General features: G+C 41.3%; 2 protein-coding genes across 6 annotated transcripts in view; both read right to left on the bottom strand.

Annotated features, from left to right (window-relative positions):
* The window catches only part of LOC111224453 (neurobeachin-like), a 201516-nt gene extending 198678 nt beyond the window's left edge, over positions 1 to 2838 (bottom strand). Inside the window, 1 exon segment of the mRNA XM_022748943.1 lies at positions 2566 to 2838. Within this exon segment, the coding sequence (XP_022604664.1) occupies positions 2566 to 2838 (273 nt within the window).
* A 3432-nt stretch (positions 2839 to 6270) lies between these two features.
* The window catches only part of LOC111224454 (stAR-related lipid transfer protein 13-like), a 60342-nt gene continuing 41758 nt past the window's right edge, over positions 6271 to 24854 (bottom strand). For 4 of the 5 annotated variants that reach the window (XM_022748944.1, XM_022748946.1, XM_022748948.1 and 1 more), the window contains 13 exons: positions 15925 to 15996; positions 14776 to 14857; positions 12787 to 12850; positions 10505 to 11868; positions 10221 to 10391; positions 9849 to 10008; positions 9403 to 9601; positions 8950 to 9163; positions 8384 to 8498; positions 8045 to 8266; positions 7633 to 7850; positions 7351 to 7527; positions 6271 to 7175 (listed from right to left, as the gene is read on the bottom strand). In XM_022748944.1, coding sequence (XP_022604665.1) covers positions 7058 to 7175; positions 7351 to 7527; positions 7633 to 7850; positions 8045 to 8266; positions 8384 to 8498; positions 8950 to 9163; positions 9403 to 9601; positions 9849 to 10008; positions 10221 to 10391; positions 10505 to 11868; positions 12787 to 12850; positions 14776 to 14857; positions 15925 to 15996 — 3176 coding nt within the window. In that variant the 3' untranslated portion in view covers positions 6271 to 7057. Of the gene's footprint in view, positions 7176 to 7350; positions 7528 to 7632; positions 7851 to 8044; positions 8267 to 8383; positions 8499 to 8949; positions 9164 to 9402; positions 9602 to 9848; positions 10009 to 10220; positions 10392 to 10504; positions 11869 to 12786; positions 12851 to 14775; positions 14858 to 15924; positions 15997 to 18876; positions 18978 to 24854 lie in introns of those variants that run through there. The other variant, XM_022748947.1, reaches the window with a different exon arrangement.

Genomic DNA, 24854 nt, shown 5'->3' with positions numbered 1-24854 from the left:
AAAGTCAACACATTATAATTCAATATTATGTCTGTTGATTCTGTTGATATCATAATATTATGAAGAAAATGCTGTAATGAAATGTTTTTAGTGTATTTCATATTATACGATTCACATTTTTGTTGTATATAATTAGTGTATCTTTATCAATCCTGAGATAAAAACACAAACTGTCCAGTGTTTCAACTTCTGCTCATAATATGTTTGGAAAGGCCCCAGATCCCCGTGGCTCTAAACATGAATAATGCAGTGAATAAATTGCTAAATGTACATCTGATGAGACCTAAACACCAGTATAGAGTGAATTGTGTAGGTACAGAGTTGGTGGTTGTGGAACATTGATATTTAGTGATTAACCTTCAGAAGATGTTTTGTGTCTGATTCAGTACACCTTTCTAATGTGCCTGATTTCTTGAGGCAGGTTTCTCAGAAGGCTGAGAAGGCTCTCATTCTAGTATTGGAGCAGTAATACCAGATCCATTTTATTGGGAAATTTCCCATCCTGGAAGCTCAAAAAGAACCGCAGCTAAATAACAAAATGAAAAAAAAAAAAAAAAGAATAAGACACTATTCATTAAGGACGTTCAGACCAGTATCCTCCAACCACAATTTTTCCAAGATGCTCCATGGAAATGGAGAAAAAACATTATTATTTCATTACACCACAAATTGGACCCCATGAGATACAGTTGAGGATCCTTCAGGATCTTCACACTCGCTCTACACTTCAAAAATAACCTCAACTTATAAGCATAAAAAATCCTGCAGTCATAACATCTTACAGATAGGAGGGTTTGCATGACAGCTTTCTCTTGCCATCTTTCATGGCTACTATTATTCATGCAACTTTTGTGATTTAGATGAAGAGGCAGATATGATAACAATTACTGTGTCACATGGTCCCAAAATTGCTGTATTATACATGTTTCATTTGAATGCACATAATATGGATGGAAGCTGTATTTCTGCTTGCAAACAAGTCAAGTAGAATCAAATTTGACTGAAACCATAGCATAGCATTAAAATCTCTCTTATTTAAATCTGTCATTCAAAAGTTTGAGACCTGTATATAACTAAGAAGTGTTTGGGCAAAGTGCACTCTACTGTTTGTAGCATGCACACAATACTGTGAAACAAAACATGCACAGAAGAGCAAAAGGCAACTGTGACATTGATGGTCTGCATTCAATTCAATAAGTCATCATAATAAAGCAAGATGGAGAAATTACTTAAGATCAGGATCTGGTGTAAATAAACAAGCAATCTCTTGTCTACACAATCAGTGATGAAAAAAATAATCACGGTACACTACAGCATGTTGTACCTTACGCACATTTCCTGTGAAAATAGCACGGTGCACAATAGCAAGTGTGAGGGGGCAAGGTGTCAGAGAATTCAACTACTGCAGTACTACTCTCATGTCTGAACATGCCGAGGGCTACAATTTGTCCCACTCCACAAAGTGGATTTCTGTTGTGCCAGAACAGGTCGTAATTAATCTCTAGTGTGCTAACAAGGAGAGGCCAACTACTGCGAACAGGATCTGCTGTTGTACTCCTGCAACTGGTCAAAGCAAAGGTATGAGCTTTCTCTACAGACTCCTCTCTATCATGTTCAATTGTAACAATGGAAGAAACTAGCTTCATTTGCTAACCCTGGCTCAAATCCCCAACCACCTTGTGTTGACAATCATTACTTATCAATCTCCTCTCTCTCTCTGCTGCAGTAATAATAATAATCATCATCATACAATGATATATGAGAATGAACCCTAGGTCTGTTTAAAGAGTAGAAAGAGGGGGTACAAAACAAAAAATACTCCCTGGGGCAATATACATTTGGGGAGAGAGTGATGACCACCATACTCCCACAAGTACTCACACTTTAGTTAGGAGCAGGTCCAATACACACCAAGAATATAGAAGCTGCACTGGCCAAATGCTCATCAAACACTGAGCAGTTTGTGAACCCTCTATTTAGGGATGTTAGCCATTCTGGGCTCCAAGAAAACATCTTAGCAACAGCTGTAGTCCCTGGCACATCCACACACAGAGAGACAGAGACAGAGACAGAAGCTATGCCCCCTGTTCTCTGCTCACCTCCATCACTCTGCATCAGCATATATGCCATTTGAATTATCAGCATAGATGCCATTTGAATTCAAGCTATGAAGTACTCACATTACACTTTAATCTCAGCAGGTATGCACTTTACCTTCACTGACACCGCCCACACCAATGTGTCAATTTGCAAGCAAACACCATGAAGTTGAGACTTTGTTGAACTTCGAAACTTGAAAACTGCCTTTGTTTTAGTATCCACTCATCCCTCAACTCACCTAATGGGCGAGCATGTGTGACTTTTGAATGTTTACTGCTGTTCACTCTCTCATATCCCGGGGCACTAAGTGATACTCTAAATAAATTAATAATCACTGACACTGTCCCGAGGTTAAAATAACAGTGTTTTGTCATTGTGTCAACAGTATGCTCTGTTATTTGATGACATTGAGTAAGGCAATAATATCCGATCATAGAGTGAAAGAAGGAAAAAATGTTTACTTACCAAATTCAGCACCGTTTCAACAATATCCCGGTTGCTAACCTCTCCAACCTGGATCAGTCCGATGAGAACAGCAAATTTCATCTTGATATTCCGGATTGGAACCGATGGATTGATAATCCCAGCCGGGAGGACCACTGAACCTGAAGCGGACATCATCATTGTCTCACTGGAGCCAGCGGAGACTGCAGCCGTGTGCTGCCTGTGACCTGGAGGAGGTTGTCGGTCCGAGAGCGACACCGAGCCCGGCATTGCCACCGGTCTCTCGCTTGTCATTTCCACCAAGAGGCTTCAGAAGATAGTTATACGCTTTCTCCTTTTAATATATTTAATCACTGCTCTGGAGCATCAAGAAGAAATGAAGGAGAAGAGGAGCCCCTAAAAACAAAAACAAAACACACACAAGAAATCCCTCTCTGTCAGAAAAATCCACTCTCGAGAGTTCCGGTGAGTGAGCCCGGTGTATTGTCGGTGTCAGCCGGTTAACTGAGCTGACTGACCTGCGCTGTGTGCACAAGCCTGTGTGTATGTGTTTGTGCCGCTCTCTTGGATGCGCGTCTCCGTTTCTGTGTTGCTGTCACCGCCATGTTGCCGCCCCCTGCCTGCGGTTCCACTCACCACGCCTGCGCTGGCTGCGATGGTGGAGCAGCAGATCTGGAGGCTGACCGCTAGCAGGTCGCTTCCCCGTCCGGTCCACCTGGCGACTGGGAGCAGCGAAGTGCAGAGTTCTTCCTGTAGCGTATCGCATGGCCACATTCTTAAGGACAATATGTTGTCACCTACGTCCGTTTTGTAAAGTTCGTGTCTAGTTTAGTGAGTTGAGCCAGCCAGGTTAGGTTTTACCGAGTAGAGTTAAACTAAATAAAATATCCCGATTAGCGCAAATTTAGCCGCAGCACAGCAACTCATTCCGAAACAAAGATGGAAGCCGGAAGTTACCTGAGTTAAGGTTTCCGCACCGATGTCAAAAATATAGGTTTTAGAAGCATTATTGTGTTTACGGGAAATATAAAATAATTTTAAATAATACTAAAATAGACTGGATAAAAAAAAATCTAAATGCGAAATATTCATAGTTAACTATCGTTTGTCATTGTATGAAGAGCACAGGTGTACCTAATAACTTAATCACGGCTCTGTCGCATTAAGGTTTCCCAGTACAGTGAGCTTGTATTCTTACACCTGCAATCCAATCACATGTAAAAACTTTTCCGCAGGAGTTGGATCAGCAGAGACAATTAATAAATCACATTTTAAAATTTAAAAAAAATGTATAGATAAAAAAAACATTGACAAAAAAGTTTCCCAATTTGTTATCATGATGGTAATTTGACTTAAGTACCACCATGAAACCATATAATACAATTTTTGTCTTTTAGGGCCAGTTGTCTATCCAAAGACGTAAAAATTGAAAGTTGACATAAATGTAGCCTATATTTTTTATAGTTTAGTTTTAGTGGTTATTAGACTAATTATTATTTTATTATTAGGTTACTTTAAACATCTTATTTAATCAAGACACTGTAGACACCAAACCTCTCAGGCCATTTTTTTTTTGCCTAAAGCCATGCATGAACCTGAACATTATGCAGGCACACATGCAACCATCTGACTTGTTATCATTATCTTATCATTTCGTCCTCTCTTCACATAATGTGTGCTAGTTTCATTACAGTTTGAGCTCCAGGTGTGAACAGTTCTTTGGTCAGTCTGCCAGGCAAAAAGATGACCCTGGACAGTCATCTATGCAATACAACAAATCCTGCTACAGCTTCCCTTGGTCAACTACAAGTGAGGTTTTCTCCCAATGTTGCTGGTGAGTTGGTATTAGGGTCTGTTTGTTGACACATTGAACCGACATTTGTGAAAATTCACAAATTGCCTGGTTTATTTATTTAGCTATTTTTGCATCCACTTCTGTTGATCAAGCATGTTAAGTATTTACATATTTTTATTACTCTCCAAGCCAGAAAAATGTTTGCTTTCAAATTAATTATTGCTTTGAATTTTTTAATTAACAAAATGCAAAAGAATTGCATGATAGAAGTTATTCATTATTACTGCCTTTTGTCTTAAACTTCTCCAGTATGTTATATGTGGTTTGTTTATGCGAAAAAAGATACAATGGTAATGACAAGAAATATTGTATTTATGTAGTTCGACTTTACACGTACAATAAAACATGGACAAATGTAAATATATAAATAAATTAGAAACACAATTTGACAAAAAAAAAAGCCATCAGGTTCCAGTGGTTATATAAAAGAGACTGACACTGACAGCTTGGCAACAATCCTGTCCATCCTCCTGACTGACAGCCAGAAGCTGAGCTTGCATTTCATGACCTCATTAAGCTGATCTGTGTCAGCATGGCTTCAAACGATGTAAAAAATATTGTAGGGCTTTATACAGCTGTACTGTGCACTTTAAAAAGTTAATTTAATTTGTTGTAATGCAGTGCAGAATAATTGACAATCACATCATTTAACCTACTCACCTGCGTGTATCTTTTGACAACTGTTGTAAATGTTTTCTCAGAATGCTGTATCTTTATAATGCTATAATGCAGACCGTATTAAATTAGTCCTAAATACTTTATAGCTATTGTATCCTTACGGAATTAGTCCTTTGCATGTTTTTATTCTGTTGTCCAAACATAGCAATGTGTCCAATAATGTATTTTTAATCAGTGGGAAATAACTACAAGGAACTCAAACCCTACTATCTTTGGCATTAAGCTTACTGGCCCCCATTCCAATAAGAAACATAAACCCTGGTGGGGCTGGATAGAGGTCAATGGAGGGGGATTGGCTTTGCCATTCACACACTTAGAGCAAATATAGGGAACTGAATCAGACAAACAGATCCAGACTCATGCAGCCAAAGGATTGTTGATTTCCGTGTATTTATTGTTTCGGTATGGTCTACTATATTCTGTTACGGTTTGGGTGAATGATCCTTTTACACACTTTAATTATGTCTGAGCTGCCATCACCTCTATCTTTATCTCAGTCAGGTTTTGAACAGATCCCAGATGGTGATAATATTTCATGCCATCACCTAAAATTTATTTTATTATTTTTCCTTGTTAGATGTCTTAGCAGTGGATATCTATCTTCTCATCCCTACTGTCTGATGAAAGTAATTAAAAATACCCATGAAAAAAGGAATTTAATTTCAGTAGCATTGTCACTGGAAAAAATAAATGTGGCCACAGTAAAAATGAATATTCTACTGATAAGAAAGAGCCATCTAGTGGACAAAAAGGACAATCAGGTTCAAGTGTTCAGTCCAAGTTTTTCCCTTTGGATACAATTTGTATGAAAAGGCCAGACAAAATGAATTGCAGTCTTCATTTGCTTTTAATTTTGAATCACTGATGTGTTTGCATTACAAATGAGATATAGGTCAAATGAGGTGTCTATTTAAGTCTATTCACCCAAGTGGGTTGACTGCAGTCATGTGTTTCCTTCAAATGGCCAGTAGAGGTCCCTGTGTCCCCAGATCAGAGAGATTTGTGTTTTAAGTTAGATTCTTTGGCTGTGTATATAAACATTTTTGTTGAAGCTTTTCTGACATTTTTTGTTATTAACTGTCCTTGACAGGTATTTAGAATCCTTACACAATAAATGCCATTACTGAATCGTTTACATGTAGTGTTTCTTCTCTTTGAAATAGAGCAAGATTAAGAAACAGTCCATACTAACGTTTTACAATTTTGATATTTTTTATTAAAAAATGATGTCTATTGTACTTGACACTGCACAATCCAGTACCCTAAAGCAGGTATGATCAAGTCAAACCTTAAGTCATTCTTTTCACAACCATAGGAGGTCAAAGTTTAATAAAATTACACCCATTAAAAATGGCAATACTGAAGCAAAGTAAAACCAGCTTACAATTTTGTACCATGTGTATTACAGGAAGGTTGACACAATGAAAGAATCAATATATAGGAAATTAACATATGTACTATTTATCGCCTCACATATTCACAATATATACATTTTGTTTGCATGTACAGTATATTCACACACATATATACAGACACTTGAGTGTACATCATAATAATTATAGCTTTAAATCTAAAATGAATAACATGCTTCCCAGAAGCATTTAAGAGCTTTAATGTCCTAGACATTGTAGATTATAGCAACAGTAAAACAATAACATTATCAAAGATAATAATTATTATAGTATACAGGTTTAGCAACATCAAGGTAAATAAATTCCTAATACTAACAATATTGGCAGGATGATTAATTTCCCAATGAGTAATTATGCTCAGCACCTATAAGATGTCCTTTTTTTGTCCTTGTGCAAGTACAGAGGAGCTCAAAATAATTTTCAGAGCATTTGTACTCTGAATAAAAAAAACTGAATAAACTGTGCTTTAGTTCTGGGGTCCTGTCTATGCCTTGTGTCTGCCTGTTAGCAATGTCTTAAAGGCTCACTCTTGATCTCAAGCCTGAGCAGACACAACTGGCAAATAGTTTCAGATTTTGGTTTCTGGCCCGTCCGTGATTAGTGGCTGGAAGGAGTTGCGGATCCGGGCAGCTTCTGCGGCACAAAGGTGACCAAAGGCTTTGTTATACCAATCTGGAGTCCTTCCTCTGAAATCAAAACAGCATATTTAATACAGCGTACATGCGCGTATAACAAGCTTCAAATAAATATGAAACTAAAATCTTATGCAATATATATTGATACGTTTTATATGTGTCAGAAAAAAAATTAAGCATTTGCTAAAAGATCTAAATCTTGCAACAAGATTATTGCAGGACTTACTTTAAGTCCACTCTGCAGATATGAGTTAGTCTGGACTTCCCAGAGCCACAGGGCTCAAGCAGGTAGTTGGACTCCAGGGCAATAGCTCGTACCCCTCCAACAGGAGGACAATCCTCATGCTCTACAGACACAGAAACAAGGGAGCAGGCACCTTTGGGCAAGTCTGTCCTCCATGACCTTGAATAAACAGAAAGAGATTGAGTATGTACCCTAAAAGAAAAGAAATTACAGCTACTTCCAAACAAAGGACAATGTGTTGTTTGGTGTTTTTAAACCACTTACCTGAGAACTACAAAGTCTCTGCTGGGATGAGGGGGCATGCGATTGAGAACATACTGAAACACCTCTGTCTGCTTGTCTAGTGTTTCAGACACTTTCCACTGTAGCAGGTCCACATCCCACAGGTGGCGCTCTCGCAGCACCCGGTTCAACACGACAGATGGTGGCGCTTCCACCTCCACAGACACTCTCCAGCGTCTCAAAGGGTTCCCATCTCCCACCTTGATAAGACACAAAGACACAAACCATCATGTTAACTTACAGATCTGAAAGCAAGATCCATGCTTGAGGTACAAAAGAGCATTTTATTTTCTGCATTACTGATTTGCTGTTGTAACCCTTTGGAGTTGATACGAGACACTGGGATCATTCTGATGTATTATTATACATGAAAAAAAAAAAACTTAACACAAACCTTCTTATAGTAGAGCTCTGTGTTATCAGAGCTGCTGCATGACACCCAGGACTTGGACTTTTCCCGGGCCTCTTTGAGCAGGTTCTGAAGCCTCCCCTCCATATGTGTTTGGTATGTTCCATCATCATCTTCCAGCTGCTTGCACAGCTCGTCTATTGTTGGTGCATGCAAGTCAGCCTCCACATATGAATTACGCGACTGAGTAACCATCTCATGAGGGATCTAATGGGTGCATAAAAGCATGAGGTAAGACTCACAGCAATATAAACAGAGGGAGGCCTGTGGATATTGCATTCAGCCTTGAAATTCTTGCATCATCTCAACTACAGGTTCTCGTACCTCAAAGAGACGGTTGCACTCAATGATCATATGAGCGAGGCCCTGTGTTGCTGCTAAATTTTCATTCAGATCCTTCTGGTCTGGCCTGCCAGTGGCATACTTCTTCTGCATGGCCCTGGGGATTATGGATAGAGAAAATTTATTAGTCCCCAGGTCAACATCCCCACCAAACACAGTATATAAACCCTTCCTCCGCTCTGCAGGAAACCCCTTTGATCCCTTTAGCAACAATTTCAACATGGTAAATTAGAGAGCTTTGCTTTGTTTGTACACAGCATGGTCTCATAAAACACGGAGCTTTAAAAAGAGAGCCATGTCCTTTTAAAACTGGCCCAGAGAGACAGTAATCTACTGCACCACTGGGGGCTGACCAAGCTCTGTAACCCGTTTTATGTCTGTATTATGGAGTCATAGGTGAAGATAATCATACACGAGTTAATAGAGTGCATGCATGTCTTGTTCATTAGGCTTTTTTGAGGCACAGAACAGCAGGAAATGGTCCTGCCCCAAAATCACAGACACCAAGTTAATTACAACACTAGAAGACATGAGGAAAAAACATGTACCTTGGTGAGAGATTGTCTTTCTTGAGTATGTTGAGATGGAAGAGGGAGGGGGCCAGGCAAACGGCAATGTTCATGGGTGTCATCTGGTTCTCCTCTACAGAAGAAGTGACATCGCTGAGGAAACAGAGCAGCGTCTGCAGCACCTCTCGGTTTTCATCCGACATCAGCATGATGGCTGCTTGGACAGCTTGCAACCTTTGGTCCTTTGGCACATCTGCACATATGAGAGAATTGATTTGTATTATTTCTGCTTTAAAGACACAGTGAAGAGAAGAAGAGAGAAGAGCATCCACACTGTCAAAGGTCATTTACTTTATTTTAAATTATATTTTCACGCAGCCACATGTATGTTAGTTTGGTTACAACTGAACAATAATAGAGCAAAACCAAGTGAGACAATAAAATGAAAACCTGCCATGGGCATAAAAAAAACACAGAAATTTATGTCCTTACATTGGTAGATATGGAGGAACGTCTCCCCCAGTTTGCTGGTGAGCAGCGGCTCAGGTAAATCCCTGAAGAACTGCTTCACCATGTCAGCCACATCATAGGCAGACTGATCCTCATAGTTCACATTGTCAGGGGAATTCTCATTCATCTGCCTCAGAGCTTGAATTCGAGACTTCACCCCCGATTTACGAAAGAGACCCACCTGGGAGCAAAGCAGGAGCGTTAATGTTAGCGTGACAGCTGGAAGTAACATGTAATCGCATTGTACCGCAGTTCCGCTGACTGTATTGTTATTATACAACTACTGTATCTGTCGGCCACCTGTGTCAGTCATTGTGCACAGAAACCTTACACCACGTTATGCGCATTAGATGAACCCAACCATTTGTTACATCACATGTGAAAATGCAAGTCACACGTAACGTGAGAGCATGTATGCTGCGACCTACCTGGTCAAGACACTGGCTCCTCAGGTACCGCAGGGCCTGCTGCAGGCCAAGGGGCAGGGGTTGTCCAGAGCGCTGCACATGCACTATGAGAGGCACTCCGAACACATTCTTATCCTTATAGTCTGGTACCTTCATTCTCTTCATAAACTTAGGCACAGACCTAGGGAAGACATCAACACAACATCTTTGAGAAGTTGCTAAACCAGAGAGAGCAAAATATACAGTATATAGGCATTGACTTTGAAGCTTAAAGCCAAAAGGGAATCTGGTTGCAATAATTAATTGAGGCATAATAAAACCATACTTGACAAACATTACTTATACACTAATAGAAAAAAGAATCACACCTTTGGAAGTTTAAATGAGACTTACCAAGTCCAGCCATGCTTGTTGGACATGGAGTACTTCTCCATGATTGCAGTAAGACATAGCAGAGAAAACTTCTGCAACAAACTCAGCTGGCCTGCTGACTGGTTGGTAATCTGCAGGGATGCCACTGAGTGACTCAGGCGATTAGAGATCTGAAAGCTGGGCCATCGTAACCTAATACCATAAAAGATGAAAAAGAAAAACAGTTCACTTTGTGGTCAAAGAAGAGCTAAACTTGTGTGATCTCAAATGTTTCAGTACTTTCAATACAGTTCCATGAGTCTTACCGATTTGGTCGTGTGAGTGAAGCACCTACTCCTGAGTCCCTCCTTTCCCTGAGCCTTGTAGATTCTGTCTCAGCCAGTGATACCCGGTCTCTGTCCCCATCACTAGGGGTGGTCTGGCTTTCTGTGACTGAATTTCCCTCAAAGTCCAATGTGATCTGACTAGAGGACTGGAGTCGGACTGTATCTTCCCTCTCGCCATCCACCTGTGCCAGCCCTTCTCCTCCAGGCAACACATTCTTAGACCAGTGGTCCACTATCTGCTGAAGGCCATTGACATGCAACAAGATATCATCCAGGTGAGGAAACAGGTCCTCTTTCTCTAGATCTATGAGGTCTCCAGTGCTGGCGTACAGATGTGAGCCAGGAACATTATCATACACACTGATGCGGCTACCTCTGGAGCAGCACTGGGTGACAGGCCTGGATTCCCTTCTGCGTGAAATTAGTGGAGAGTCCAGATGCATGCTGCCGGTGTGCCAGTTAATAGAGGCCCCATTGGTTGGGGACAGGCTTTCTATGGACAGTGCTTTGGGGAAGGTTCCTGGCTTGTGGTCTTTAGGAATGTGGACCACCAGGTCTTCATAGGAGCAGAATTCATTCCTGCGGTTTTGTTCTGCGACTTTATTCACTTGGGTGCCTGAGAAGATGTCTATGTCCTCTAGATACATGCCACTGCGCTTGTGGTCAGCCCGATGAGGCTTGCGCTCTTTCAAGCTGGGTGTGCTAACAGCGCTGCCACTAGAATGGCTGCTGCCCTCGCTACTACACTGGGACGGATGAACTTTGTTGGACAGTGGTTCTTGAGCCACACCGTTTCCATTTATGATCTCAACACAATGCAGCGTCTTCAGTGCCCGGGCCTCCTGCTGTAGCACTGGAGAGCTGATCACTAACGCCTTACGACCATTTCCCAGAGTTCCTCGGGAGCGCAGGGTCTCCATGCGCTTCAGGAAGTCTTTGGCACGGGTGCTGCTTGTCTTGCCGTGCTTGTCAGGTAGTGAGCCGTAGTGAGCAATTTCTTTGGGGATGTGAGGCATTGTGAGAGAAGTAGAGTCTGGCATTGCTGCAGAATCCGAGCACGTGCGGTTGGAGCAGTCAGAATCCTCTGTACTGAGGCCCCTGTGACCGCTGCCCCCGCTGCTCTCACTGTGCAAAGAAGAGACCTCTGGCTCACTGAGGTCCGTCAGGACACTCTCGCTGCTGGTGGTGGCTCTCAGAGGTAAGCTGTCCCTGGAGGGCTGGCCCTCTCTGTGGTTCCCCAGCAGACAGTCAATGTCCTGTAACCTGGACCAACGCCGGCTGCTCCACTCAAAGGTCCATTTGTCACTGATAGCAAACAGGTCGTCTTCATCAGAGTCTTCACTCTGAGGAAAGATAGATTATGTTACACCAGTTACTTTGGCTGCTATGATTTAATTTGTTTTCTTTAATCTTCTTTGTAGTAATGAATGTTTCTATTTAGGTGCGCACATACAGTACTTATTACCATACACTGAGTGGAAATATAATAATTGAGATTGGTAAGGTAAAATATATACATGAAGGTGTCACATAATCTATGCCACAAAGACCAGTTAAATAAGAAATGCAGGAAATGGCTGAAGGATGTGCCTGCTCAGAATTAATAACATTATACAATCAGCCAACAGTGATATAACACCAGACAAACGATTCCTTTGACTTGAATACTTTTCCATAAATAGACCAAGACAGGAAAAAGTCATTAATGTCAGCCAGCAGGCTACATTCCAATGTGGAGACAGATAAAAAGTAATAATACTCAACAGGGACGAACACAACAATGGTGCAATCTCAAATATCGTATAATCTAGGCTACGCCGATGAGGCCAGATTATATTTGTGTTGATGCATGAAGCACATGCATAACCTCAGGCAGTCTTTGTAAGAAAATACCATTGATGTTTGTCTCCAAATTCTCACAACTTTCAAATGAAAACTTTTTGGGGGAATGAAACTTTTTGAGGGGTGACAGCCACAGCAAACCCAAAGAACCACATACAAACTGTTATAGTTCAAAACAGAGAAAAAGCATGACACTCGCTTCAGACTAAACTCTTGACTGAGCAAAATATTTTTTACCTGCTGAATTATCTGTCTTTTAATATATTTATCTTTTTAAAGTTAGTAGTGTGTTTCCCCCCCAAAAAAAATATGGTGTAGTGTCACAGCTGCCACAGTGTTGCAATAATCCACCTTAAAAGTGAAAAACTGCAGAAGCATCACTTTGACGAAAAAGGCTGTAATCTAGTGTCGACACTTACTTTCTTCTTCGGAAGGTTCACGTCAAGTTTCATAGAGGCACACTTATTCAAGGTGTGGAGGCGCCTGAAACAAAGAAGGACCAAGGATGAAAAACAAACAAGAGAAAGACCAGAATAGTCTCCTAATGACCACTCCAGAAATAAATCCCATTCTGTTTGCTATTTAAGTGTTAACCTGATCAGTTTTTGTTCTGGATGCACAGCCAGACCCAGAGGGAAACTCAGTTTCCACACACACATTATCCTAAACCTAATGAACACCGGTAATTGTCGGTTGCTCTGTTCTCTTTCTCTGAGGGTTGGATCTAAGTGATTGTGGCTTGAAGGGTGCTGTGCGGTACTTTGAAGAAAGGTGAATTTGAGGGCAGCAGATGGAGTAGCCACATATACGTTCTAATCACAGCCTGGCTCATTATAGTCGCTATAGTCATTATAGTCATCTGCAGATCTTAATCTACAGATGAACACGTCTTTAATGCCACTTCACACTTGTGTACACACATGATTTGAGAGACAGCTCAGTTAAACAAAAGTCACATTAACACATTAAAACTTGCTGCTTTTGAAATACTAATGCAGATTTCTGAGCTCAGTTTTACAAATCTCCCTCAGAGAAGTAATGGAACATTTTCAATATTTGTAATAAACATTATAGTCTAAGCCTTGGAACGTGTGCTTAGCGATTAGAGGTTCTGTGGGTGTTCAAACTGGGATATATAAAGTAATGGCACTAAAAAGTACATGAAAGTACATGAACCATTAATAGCACAGGGGAAAAGATGATGGCATAATAAAATACACTGCAGCTGACTGTGCCTTGGCTGTAGACAAAAAGAAACTCATTTGCGGTGAGATAATCACAAACTGTAACAGCTCCAGATATTACTAACAGTCTTTTTTACAGATTGACAGTATTGTTCTGTGACAGTAAATGGCCTCAGACGGAGGATACAGCTTTCCTCTAGTGCTGTAGATGACAGGGGTTAGCCAAACAAGAAGTTCCCATGATTGTTATTGTAGATAGTAGGACTCAACTGAAGAGAGGATTTCTAAGCTGGGGGCCCTTTATTCCACAGGCCTGAAGAGCTTTGAATGTGGTTTCTAAAACAGGAGGCTGCTTAGCCAGAGATCAGAAAGAGCACTCGCATACATGAAATATCTATCAGTTACACTTTTATCAAAGACACCCTCAGTATGCAGGGTGGTACTTATTTTTGCGCACAAGGCTGTGGTGGTGTAACTGACAACAAGGCCATCCTTATGTTGCCATAGAGATGGTGGAAAGTCATGGACAAAATCACGTTGGAGGTGGAACTGTTTCCAATTGTCCTCCATTTATCCCGTGGCTAGTTTGGAATTTAGATGAGTTGCTTTAGGGTTGTTTAGAGTCACAGTATATTGAGCCGCTCGAGGCACCCCTCATGCTACTCTCTGCTTGCCTCTCTGGAGGGTTGCCATAGTTACTGTGGTAACTGAAGTGCTGTTTTCATCTTGGCTTGAAAGAGTACATGAGCTGTCTTGCCCTATAAGGGAGTGATGTGGAACCACCAGTTGTTGGCTCTGTGTACTTTTCTATTCTTTACACCCTCTGGCAAATTAGGAAGAATCACACTCATCCAATATTTTTCAAGCAGTTATGTCAGAGTGCAATTCAACATCTTGAGGACACGGAGATTCCATGGCTATTAAAGCATTTATTAAATCACCATGTCAATATGTTGCATTTCAGTCCAGACTGATGAAGGTCTGATGAAATTTGACTGATTTATTAAATGTTTTAAATGTAACAGCAGTGTGTGGAAAATCTTATTTTCTGTACAAGCTTACCTAAGATAAGAAAACAAAAATTTGCATCAGATGAGACATGTGTTTTTACTTTAAAGTTCATGTAGGGATTCTCACATAGTTCTACTTGTTTGGGCCAAGAAAGTTATTTGTAGCATTGACTCATGTACGAGTCTTTTCAGTCTCAATGAATTGTCTGGTTACCTGCAAAGAGGTTCCACGAGATCTTTGTCCAGAAAGTCATGATCTCTTTTCACAGGCGAAATGTCAATGGGAAATTGGGAATCTGTGGAAAGAATTGTAACACCAACATTAAAGAAAGATCTGGAAAGCACATTCTTTCCAGAAGTACACTGAAGTTCTGGGAGACCATCAAACTTGTTTTGTATGTGATGCTAATGAGAAGAGACAGAATTTGCCCAAATAACAGCACTCAGGCTTGTGCAGGCATTACATCTTGCTCTGGGTATGGGCCTCCTCTTACATAACTTAAGAGACTGAATCCAGACCCTCTGAATCTAACATTCCACTGCATTCATGTGAGGTCATTAACTTTTTTATGAAAAGCAGAAGCAGCAGTGAGCGCTCAGACTGTTCTTTAAGGGGGCAGACATTCAGCTATACTGTCGGCTTTGAAACATGATTACACCCAAATAACGGATTTCATTATTAATGTCATTTCTAAATACACAACCCCCAGCATCAGGAGTGAAGCTCATGCTAACTTCTTTACGCTCCAACGGCCTTCATCAGTGCACAACGCTGGAGTTTCTGTTACAACTATCTACAAACTGTCAGTAAACAAATATACTGCACCAAAGCACATCAAAAGTCTGGCTTCGACACAAAGATCTGAGGGAGTGGAGCTACTTAAGCGCTGATAAAACCCATTTCTTCCCATGACTTCAGTCTTAAAGCACAGAAGACATGTTTATGTAGTAACCATAGCTTGGAAAAGATTAGACTTTAAAAGCAGCTGATGTTCCGCTTGTTTTGTGGTGTCTGGGTGACTGGAGCCCGAGCTCTGAGGCTTCCTGAGGACAGTTGTGTAAAATGAGGAACACTATGTAACCCATGAACGTGTGGTTTTGTTTGGTGTTGGGGACGAGGGTGACAGACCAGATGACACTGTGTACCATTATTCACTCATCATCTCAAAAATACCCACATTCCAGCTATGGCAGTGTTTCGTCTCACAACAAAAAAAAAAAATCTAAAATAAAAATGCTATTTTGGTTTATTACAGAGTCATTTTATTGGTGTGCTACTTCATTAATCTCTGTCTTTTAACCAAACAACATTTCCCTCCTTTGTGATGAATGTGTGTGGGAGTGAACAGAGTGCTTTTATTACCTTCAAAGAGCTGAGCATACTGGGGAAATCCTGCTGCCCTCAGCCAGTCGCACGCCTCTTTCGCCTCGATTTCTGAAACACAAGAAAGTGCGCACATCAAGAATAGAAATAAAAGGTAAAACTCAAATACATGAAGTCATAGTCATTTTGACAAGCCCACCACAGCATCAACAAAGCAGCAAAAAGCCTGTGCACCTGGTATCTTACAGACACAACAGACTTGGCAGGAGAAAGACCAGAGTCATTCTGAAACTGAAACCCCCCCTGTCTGATTATTCTGAGAGAGCATGGATGTTATGATAAACCTGCTGCTCTGTCCGTCTGGCTGCAGGAAACCCTCGTTCACTCACACGAGGCAACGTGGGGCCTTATATAACCATCTGTTGTCTTTTTACTTTTAAGCTAACGTATATTACAACAGACTGAAGACTGTAGATAAAAAAGAGACCATCACTCTACACAGCATAGAGCCCAAGATACTGTTATGTATAAACCACATTTTCCAACAAAATGGAAAGAATGATACAAAACTATAGATCAGGTTAAAAATAATCTTTATCAGAGTTCTCTGTGACTCCTTAATAGAATAAAAGCAAGCAAACACATTAACCCCAGCAGCCAGGGTCACAAACTGGCCCAGCTGCCCGACAGAGTGAGTCGTCTGCAGACTTCAGAGCCGCTGATGACAAGGAGAGGAAACAGACCGTTGGCACCTTTCCATTAATGCTAACAGAGTTGGGTGTCATTTACCGCTTCAGCGATAAGTGACACAGCAGTGCTACAGTAAGTCTGCTTTATGTTGCAAAAGAAAACAGAAACTTTAATTGAATAAATGACTGAATGCAAAAAAACAAACAAGCAAACAATAAAACTGAATAAGAAAAGTAACATAAACCCAATATCCAATATTTTACCTACAATTCTCACACCAGTAATGTCTAAATTTATTCTTTGAATTTATACAGACAGTTTTCAGTCTCTTTCTTTCCTTAACTATATTTTAACAAAAGCAGAGCTGAAACAATTAGTTGATTAATAGATAAGTCAATTGATAGAAAATTAATCTGCTAAATTTTTAGCAATATATAAATCGTTTCAGAATCAATGGGAAAAATGACTGCTTCCAGCTTCTACTCTGGTTCCAGATGTGAATATTTGCCGGTTTTGTCGTCTTCTATAATAATAAACTGAATATCTTTGGGATTTGAACTGACAGTAGAAAAAAAAGATTTTTAAAATGTCATCTTGGGCTCTAGGAAACTGTGTAGTGGCTTCCAACAATAACTTGATCAATTGAGAGAATATGGTGAATGTGATGAAAGATGATGAAAATAAGAGTAAGTAAAATAGTAAAATACACAATAAATTATTTCCATCACTTATCATCCAAAGTCAGTCAAGCTGTATTATTGAGAATTACAAATCACAGTGCTTATATGGTAAATGACATTTATTATTTTATGTAAAAAATATAAAACACAGACTTTCAATTTGACATGAAAATATTCTTACCAGTTCCAGTGCTTCTTTAAAAGCCACACACAGCTGATAAATGTCCAACTGCCAAATATCATCACACACACATCTGTGCATTAACCAGCTCTCCACAAAGTAAAGAATTCCACAAGAAAAGTTGCACGTAAGTTGCACCCGCGGGTAACAAACAGCTCTCCCATCACACATCTGAGGTCTCAGTTCCACTCCCGGTCTGTGCCTGTCACACTGTGGCTGAAACATGAACCGCGGTCATTCATCACACAATACTGCGTAATTACAGCGACTGTAGCCTCGCAGTGAGGATACTGCTATCACCTGTTTTTCAAAAAGTGTTGATCCAGGACTCACCTACATGTCCGAATCACTGAGAAATCAATGAAAAGTGACTTTGGTCTTCAGACCGACCAACAACTGAGTAAATATTAACAGTTCCCTGTGTCCTTGGATGACAAAAAAAAAGAAAAAAGTCTACTGTTTACCCCTTTAACCAGCAGTTAAGTCAACATGTGTACGCTGCCAGGAGCCTCTCTGGTCTGTTCCCACCTGTATCACCAGGAGCTGATGGCTTTCTGTTCAGCTAGGCTTCCCTCCCAGGTGGATAATATCAGGCCTGTATTATTCAACTGCAGCTCATAGTGAGAGCGCTGCCAGGTCCTCTTGTGTCCCACAGCCGCAGGTTGGACCACTGGGAGCAAGTAACATGAGCTGGGAATTCCTCTCTGTTTGGCATTCTGTAACACGATACCGAGACATTCTGTCCTCGCATCCTCTCTCTAAGGAAATCTCTTGTGGATAAAAGGCTGGGCGGGCATCATGCCAAAGAATGAGAACTTGTGCTTGCTTTCCACAACCCACAGCTTTAAAACTGTGTACAGTATAAAATTACAGTTTCACAAAGAGATGAAACCCAGTTTGGCCGTGACACAATGGCCCAGAATGTCAAAAGCTGTGTGCAACGGAAAGTATCTGTGGCGAGGGCCTTTAAGAATCACTTCATGCAAAGTTCTCAGCAGTGAATTGATTATGCAAGATATGACATGTAACAATTTGCTGCAGGAAGAGATAGGGCACACTTTGATAGTCCTTGGGCTGTGCAGATACAAGCCCTGTTAAAATTTTGACAGTTTTAAAGGCTCGTTCACATTCCACTCTTTTAGAAAATATTTACAGCTGAGTACATGAGTAAAAACTTTCGAGGATTTTATGATGTGCTTTGTTTTCTCCTGATCTCCATCTGTCTGACAGCAAAGCTTTAGGACTAGCAGTAATCCTTTTCTGTTCATATTTTTTCACAAAACAAAACAAAAATCCCGGAATCATTCATTCAGGCTTATTGTGAATGAAAACAAGCCATCATCATCACTGAAGCACAGGCCTTAATACGTCTGCTCTTCAAAATCCTTCAATCAACTAACACCAAAGCTTGTTTCCGCTAATAAATGATCATGTACTTACGGGATATTTTCATCATACAGCCAGAGTGTTTCATATATCCATCAAGACTTAAGAGTGTCTCTCAGCATGTCAGAGCATCTTCATTCCCACGCTGAGCCACATTCCTGCTCTCTCTCTGAACACAGCTTGCAGTTTGAACTCAGACCCACAGCTCCCTCTTTCTCCTTTCTCTTTCCATCTACCCCCAACCACCATGTGCCGGTCCCAACACTAAATCTCTCCTTCAACCCACCCCTTTCTGTGGCAGGCTCCCTGACGTTTACCCCCTCTCCCTCCCTCGTCAGCTCCTTGTGCCCGACCCTCCTACCCAGCTCTGCCCACGACAACTTTTTTATACCCCACTCAGCACATTTTTGGCAAATATCTGAGCTGCAGCCAAACGGTGAGCATTTCCTCTCAATTCTGGGACTTTCTTTTATTTCGAGACACTCTTTTTCCCCCCTGATATGATTCTTTGTTTTCAGACATTTTGGCCAGATGACACAACGTCAGATTTTTATCATTTCATCAGGGAAGTGTTAAAGCTGATGTGGGAAATGTTTCATTTAAACATACAAGAGGGAAGCGTGGTTTTGCAGAGTCTAGATGTTGTTCCAGTAGGTCAACGGAATGGAAAAACATAGGCAGCTGAATTTCGGGGGAAAACCATGACATAAACTGTCAGCAATCAGCAGCGGTGAATCATGCTGAGGCACTCTGCTCACAAGACGCCACACTAACATCATCTGAGTGATCTACTCTGCTTCACCTCTGTCTCAACCTCTTTGTCTGAGGTACTAATCAATGAATGAGAGAAATTGTGTGATGTGTGTCATCTGAGACAGTGGTGCTGTGTCATTTGACACAAAACAAAGTTATTTCCAGAGGATTTATTTAAGTATAAGAAGGAAAGGAAAAGTGGCTACAAAGGAATAATTGTAAATAGCCAAATATAATCATATTTTCCAAACTATTTATTTCTTATTTAAATGACATTTAAAAGATTCTCAAATATTTCTAGGCAACACATTTCAGCATCTATCCAAGCTTACAGTCCAAATTGTTAAGAAGAAAAAAGAAGGAAAAATATAAGGAAAAAACCTGTAAGCAGGCACTCTCATAAATCAAATCCAAGTCGATTACAGTGAGTGAGTTCACAAATACATTAGGGTGAGACAGTAATCTACTGTCTTCTTTCATTATTTGGCAAGTTATATACAGAAGAGATCAATTTTCATCTGCAAAGCCACTGTCACGTTTTCCCAATTTTCTCTACTTAATAGTGAACTTTTACATTATATAATAAAAGGTGAGATCACAAAAGAATATGTTGTATAAGGAAAATCTATTAGTATAAATGTGTGGATAAAATGAGCAGCACTTTAAATTTCTGGGGTTTGCCGTGGCTCTGCGATTACGTAAGGACATCATATCCGTCCATAATTTCCTATAGGGTAAGTAGAAATCCAGATGCCGCCTGCTTCTGCTGTGCCTGCCTCACTATGTGACCATTTCCTCTTGTAAAACACTACTCTTCTGACCTACTGGGGCCAGGACTCAGTATAAAGCTGCAAGCACAGACAGGATGACGTAGGCAATCCACTTTAGTCACCATCACAAACCATTTAACAGTAAATACCCTCAGCACATATCAGAGCTTTAAAAGCACTCTAAAACAAACTGCTTAAAATTTATAAGCACTAACTGTGCGGACCCTTACAGATGTGTCTGGCCATTACTCCCCCACACTACACTGCTGCAGAGACAACTGAATGAATCAGCCAGACAAGCCAACCAAATATATCAGTCAAAAAAAACACAGACTGTAACTGAGCACTGAGACTGTCTTTATCAGAAACACCTGGAGACACTGAGAGCCAGGAATATGGAAAAAAAAAAAAAAAAAAAGATTCCAGTAGTGGGCTGGCTGGCGGAGAGGTGTCGTCACGCTGCGAGGATGGAGGAGAGGCCTCTCTTCCCCTTTATGATGCTAATTGCATACAGACACCCACTCACAGTGAGCAGTCAGCCTTACTGTAAAAGTAAGACCAGACAGACAGACAGGGGAAACACAGTGCCCCCCTCCCCCCCTTCTTCTAGTCTGCCTGAAAACCACAACAACTGATGTCTCATGCCCAAATTAGCCTAACATTTCCTTCTGTCTCACAGTTTCAAATTGTGCACAGGGGAGCAAACAGGAAGCACCAATAATGATGAATGAAAGCCAAAAGACGGACATGATGACCGAGAAGCCATGTGACTGTAGATACAGGAGACACAGGAGATCTATTCTTTGTTGGTAAGAGGTGAGGGAAATGCTGGGAGCTCACGGGCTAGATTCATACTGCAGTGTCTCCAGTAATTCACCTAGTGTGGGAATAAACTCGTCCTAATTTCAAGAGTGGGTTTTCCTTAACAAAGCTCTGCATGTCACTCGGACTGCAACAACCGCTGCTCAATATGTCACAATCACCAGCAGAGCAGTCGGTGCCTCTCGCTATTATCACAGCACGTCTTCCCTTCACAGCATTCTCATCATCTACAAACCAACAAGGTGTTGAGACAAAGGACAATAGTCAAAGACTGTCTGTCCTCAAAGGTGAGTAACAACACAGTGTCTTTGTGGATGTGACTTTGTTCTTGATGCAGTGATTGGCACATGAGCTGGCTGGCTCAGCAGGCCAAGTAATTACAGAGAGCCTGTGTTGAATCACCCACAGACTTCCAGCCCCCTCATCTGATCCTGAGGGGCACACAGGGAACCCGTCGTTCACCCCCAGTCATCATGGGATTCAGATTCAAAACGATCAGCTCTAGGCTACGTTGCTAAGGCACCAAAGCAAAATTTCCTCAAATACTAATGAGGTAGTGATTCCTGGGCCTGCCTGTGCCCTGTGGTCCACAGTGACCTGTGGAGCGGTCCTTTCAGTGGTCCACAGGTCTCCTGTAACAAGTGAATATACAAAGCGGACCTCAATGCCTCCTGGAGGACGGGGACTTGAGGGCAAACACAGTGCCAGCCCAGCAAAAGCCCCTGCCAGGGTGGTATTTTCATTTCACATTCTGAGCCTGTGTCACAACTAACTTTAGAGTCACTATATTCATTACGCACCATCACTTTAAATGTAGCACACACAATGCTCTTCAGTTCTTTTTCCTTCTCTGTTTAAAGACTGATCACAGACATGCATAAATATAGTCTAGATTAAGAATCTTAGTGTTTTTAATGACTCCGATGGAGAAACACTGAGGTCCACCTTTCATTCCACAGCAAACACACACACTCACAGCAAGAGCTTATTGATTCTGAGAGTAAATAACATAACTATGTGAGCTAGGGAGCTGCTGTTGTTGACCATTGCCAAAGCCTGCTGGGTCAAAAGTCATCAGGGCTGTGTTTTTCTCTTGAGGTCCTGTATTGAATTTAAACAAGAGCATCACAGCTGTGGTAACACTCTCCTTCACCTCTGAGGGACACCCAGAGAGAAGGTTCTTTTATCTTCAGGGGCAACAGCCCATCAACTCTCTCTCTCTCTCTCTCTCTCTCTCTCTCTCTCTCTCTAAAGACTGGAAATACTAGTCACATTGTTGAAACATTTACAGGTTACTAATGATGAAACAATGCACAGTGACAGAATTAAAATACCGAGACGTTCATTCACATAATAACAGCCCAAGCTGATTCATTTCTTTCACACAGTCCAGCCTGAGAACACAGTGGAAATCAAGAGGGATGTCTGCTTGAAGTGGGGTTATACTGTTAAAACCATAGGGGGTCAGAATGATGCTGTAAACATTTTTGAACTATGGAAAATCACTTCAAGTTGTTTCCACAAGACATTATACATGTTCCAAGTCACTACACAACAACCTGGGGGAGAAATGGGAAAGATTATCTGCGGGTCGCTGTCTCATTCTTCCACAAATAGCCATTCAGTGAGGGATTTACAAATTATCCCAAACTGCAAACAGATAGCCCGCTGGCTCTGGTTGGATATCACAGCCAGAAGACAAATAATGGCGCATGAGGTTTGGGCTGCGTGGCCCCTGAACAAGCCAAAGCTTCAAAGTTCAAACTGTTAGCTATGCAGTGTTTTCATCCAGCTCGTTACAGTGTCTCACATTCACTCAGTTTTGAGAAAATGTTCTGACAACCACACAGTGATTCCCCGGGGTTGCTTAACAAACAGCGAAAAAACCGAGGGAAGTGTTGAGTGTACTCCAGCTTCACAGACAGGTGCTCTCCTTCTTCCCCTTTGGTCACACTATACTTGAGATACTCTGGCACGTGACTTCCAGCAGACACTTGAAGTGTCCTCTACTAAGAAAAAGGACCTTTGACCTCCGAACCTCTTGGAAGGAGGAGACATCTCAGCGATGTCCAGATCCCCAAGTGCCTCCGCTTGACTGCCATCAGCTCTGACCAGAGAAGAAATCAATCAGTGGAGCTTTCTGTGAAATACATACTGCAACGACTTCCAAGACACGACGCACATGCTAAACACTTCCAGACACTGGACTGCAGCCATGTTCCCACGCATGTTAAAGTGTTTTGACATCCATCATGGTGGCCTTTATGAAGGCTTTTGCTTTCTTTGGTGATAAAACCAGCAGCTTTGGCTTTTAGAGATTCCCTTCTTTATTTCACCCAGGCATACTTCACTAAAAAAACGGGCTATTTCTTCAACCCAGTGTTGATCTTTGCAGAATAATCAATGTGCTAGTTGTTCAGTTCAAGTTATTCACTCTATCCACAGATAAATAAATAACACACTTCAGGATAGTGCAGGCTACAGTGATAACACACATCAAGGGGTTTGCTATCGTCTTTCAGAAATCCTGATTTTTTTTTTTGTTTTTTTTTTTTGCCAAATCTTATCTCTTGTTGTTTTTGGTCTTCATACTGAAATATGATTTATTAAAGTGAGCTGCTCAAAGTTAATAAGAGCATGACAAATCTTCCCAGGCAGTATATAAACAGTGAGATAGCCTGATGTAACAGATAAGGAGAGGTATTGTACCTGTGGGCATCAGTGTTGCCGTCACTCCAGACACAGAGTTGAGAAAGAGAGGATTTAACTCTGGGCCTGTCTGATTTTCCTCCAGCTCAGTTTTTTGTCTACTCCCCTCTGTCTCTTCCTCCTCCCTCTCGCTTCTTCTTCTGTCTTCCTCCCTCTCTCACAGCAAGACTCTGAACTGGGCCTTTTTTTTTTTTCAGATGTCTTTTCAACTCCCACCTCCGCGTCCCTTATGCCATCCCCCTTTACTGCTGGTTTCTACAGTGTCCCATGTGGTCATGTAGTTAACTGTAACCCTTCTTCAGCCCTACGAACATGTGCCACAAGTTCCCTATAGGTGTGTTTTTTTCTCTGTGTGCCTCCTGATTTGAATCCATTCATGTCTTGTTTTATGTAAAGCTCAGTAGGCTGCGTGCCTCGCCATGTCATGCTGTTTTCCCATTCATAATATATGGTTGTGTGGCTGTAATTCTTGCCTCCCTTTGATAGCCTATGTAAACACTGTAATTTGGTTTTCCGAGAGCGCCATATAACACAAATGAAGGGGCATAACAATGAATTACTGTCAAACACACTCAGCCAGCTGACCTAAAATCTAGACTCAAACATGGAAAAAGTTTGACTGGAAAGTTATCAACACATGTTCCATAAGTCCTGGCACCCACACAAATCAAACGTCTCACAATGAAAGCCCTTTTTAAGTTCAGAGGAAGCCGGTGAGTACAAAAATACTCTACACTAACAAATGATGTTTAATGTGTGAACACGGCTATGTAAAGTACAGGATACGGGTAAAAGAGGAGAAGGAAAAACATCCAGAAGAAACTCCTCTTAAGTCGAATCCTGCAGAGCTCCATTAGATCCACCTCCCTCTCATCTGGACTGGATCCCAGAGGGGACTAAGTGGGGTTCCCTCCTTCTCTGGGAATGGCCTCCGAGAGTCAGAGAGTAGAGAGGGGGCCAATGTCAGAACAAGGGCCC

The sequence above is a fragment of the Seriola dumerili genome, unplaced genomic scaffold (genome assembly GCF_002260705.1).
Source record: "Seriola dumerili isolate Sdu_G_001 unplaced genomic scaffold, Sdu_1.0 BDQW01000134.1, whole genome shotgun sequence".
Taxonomy (NCBI): Eukaryota; Metazoa; Chordata; class Actinopteri; order Carangiformes; family Carangidae; genus Seriola; species Seriola dumerili.
This window is presented reverse-complemented; position numbering and strand designations above follow the sequence as displayed.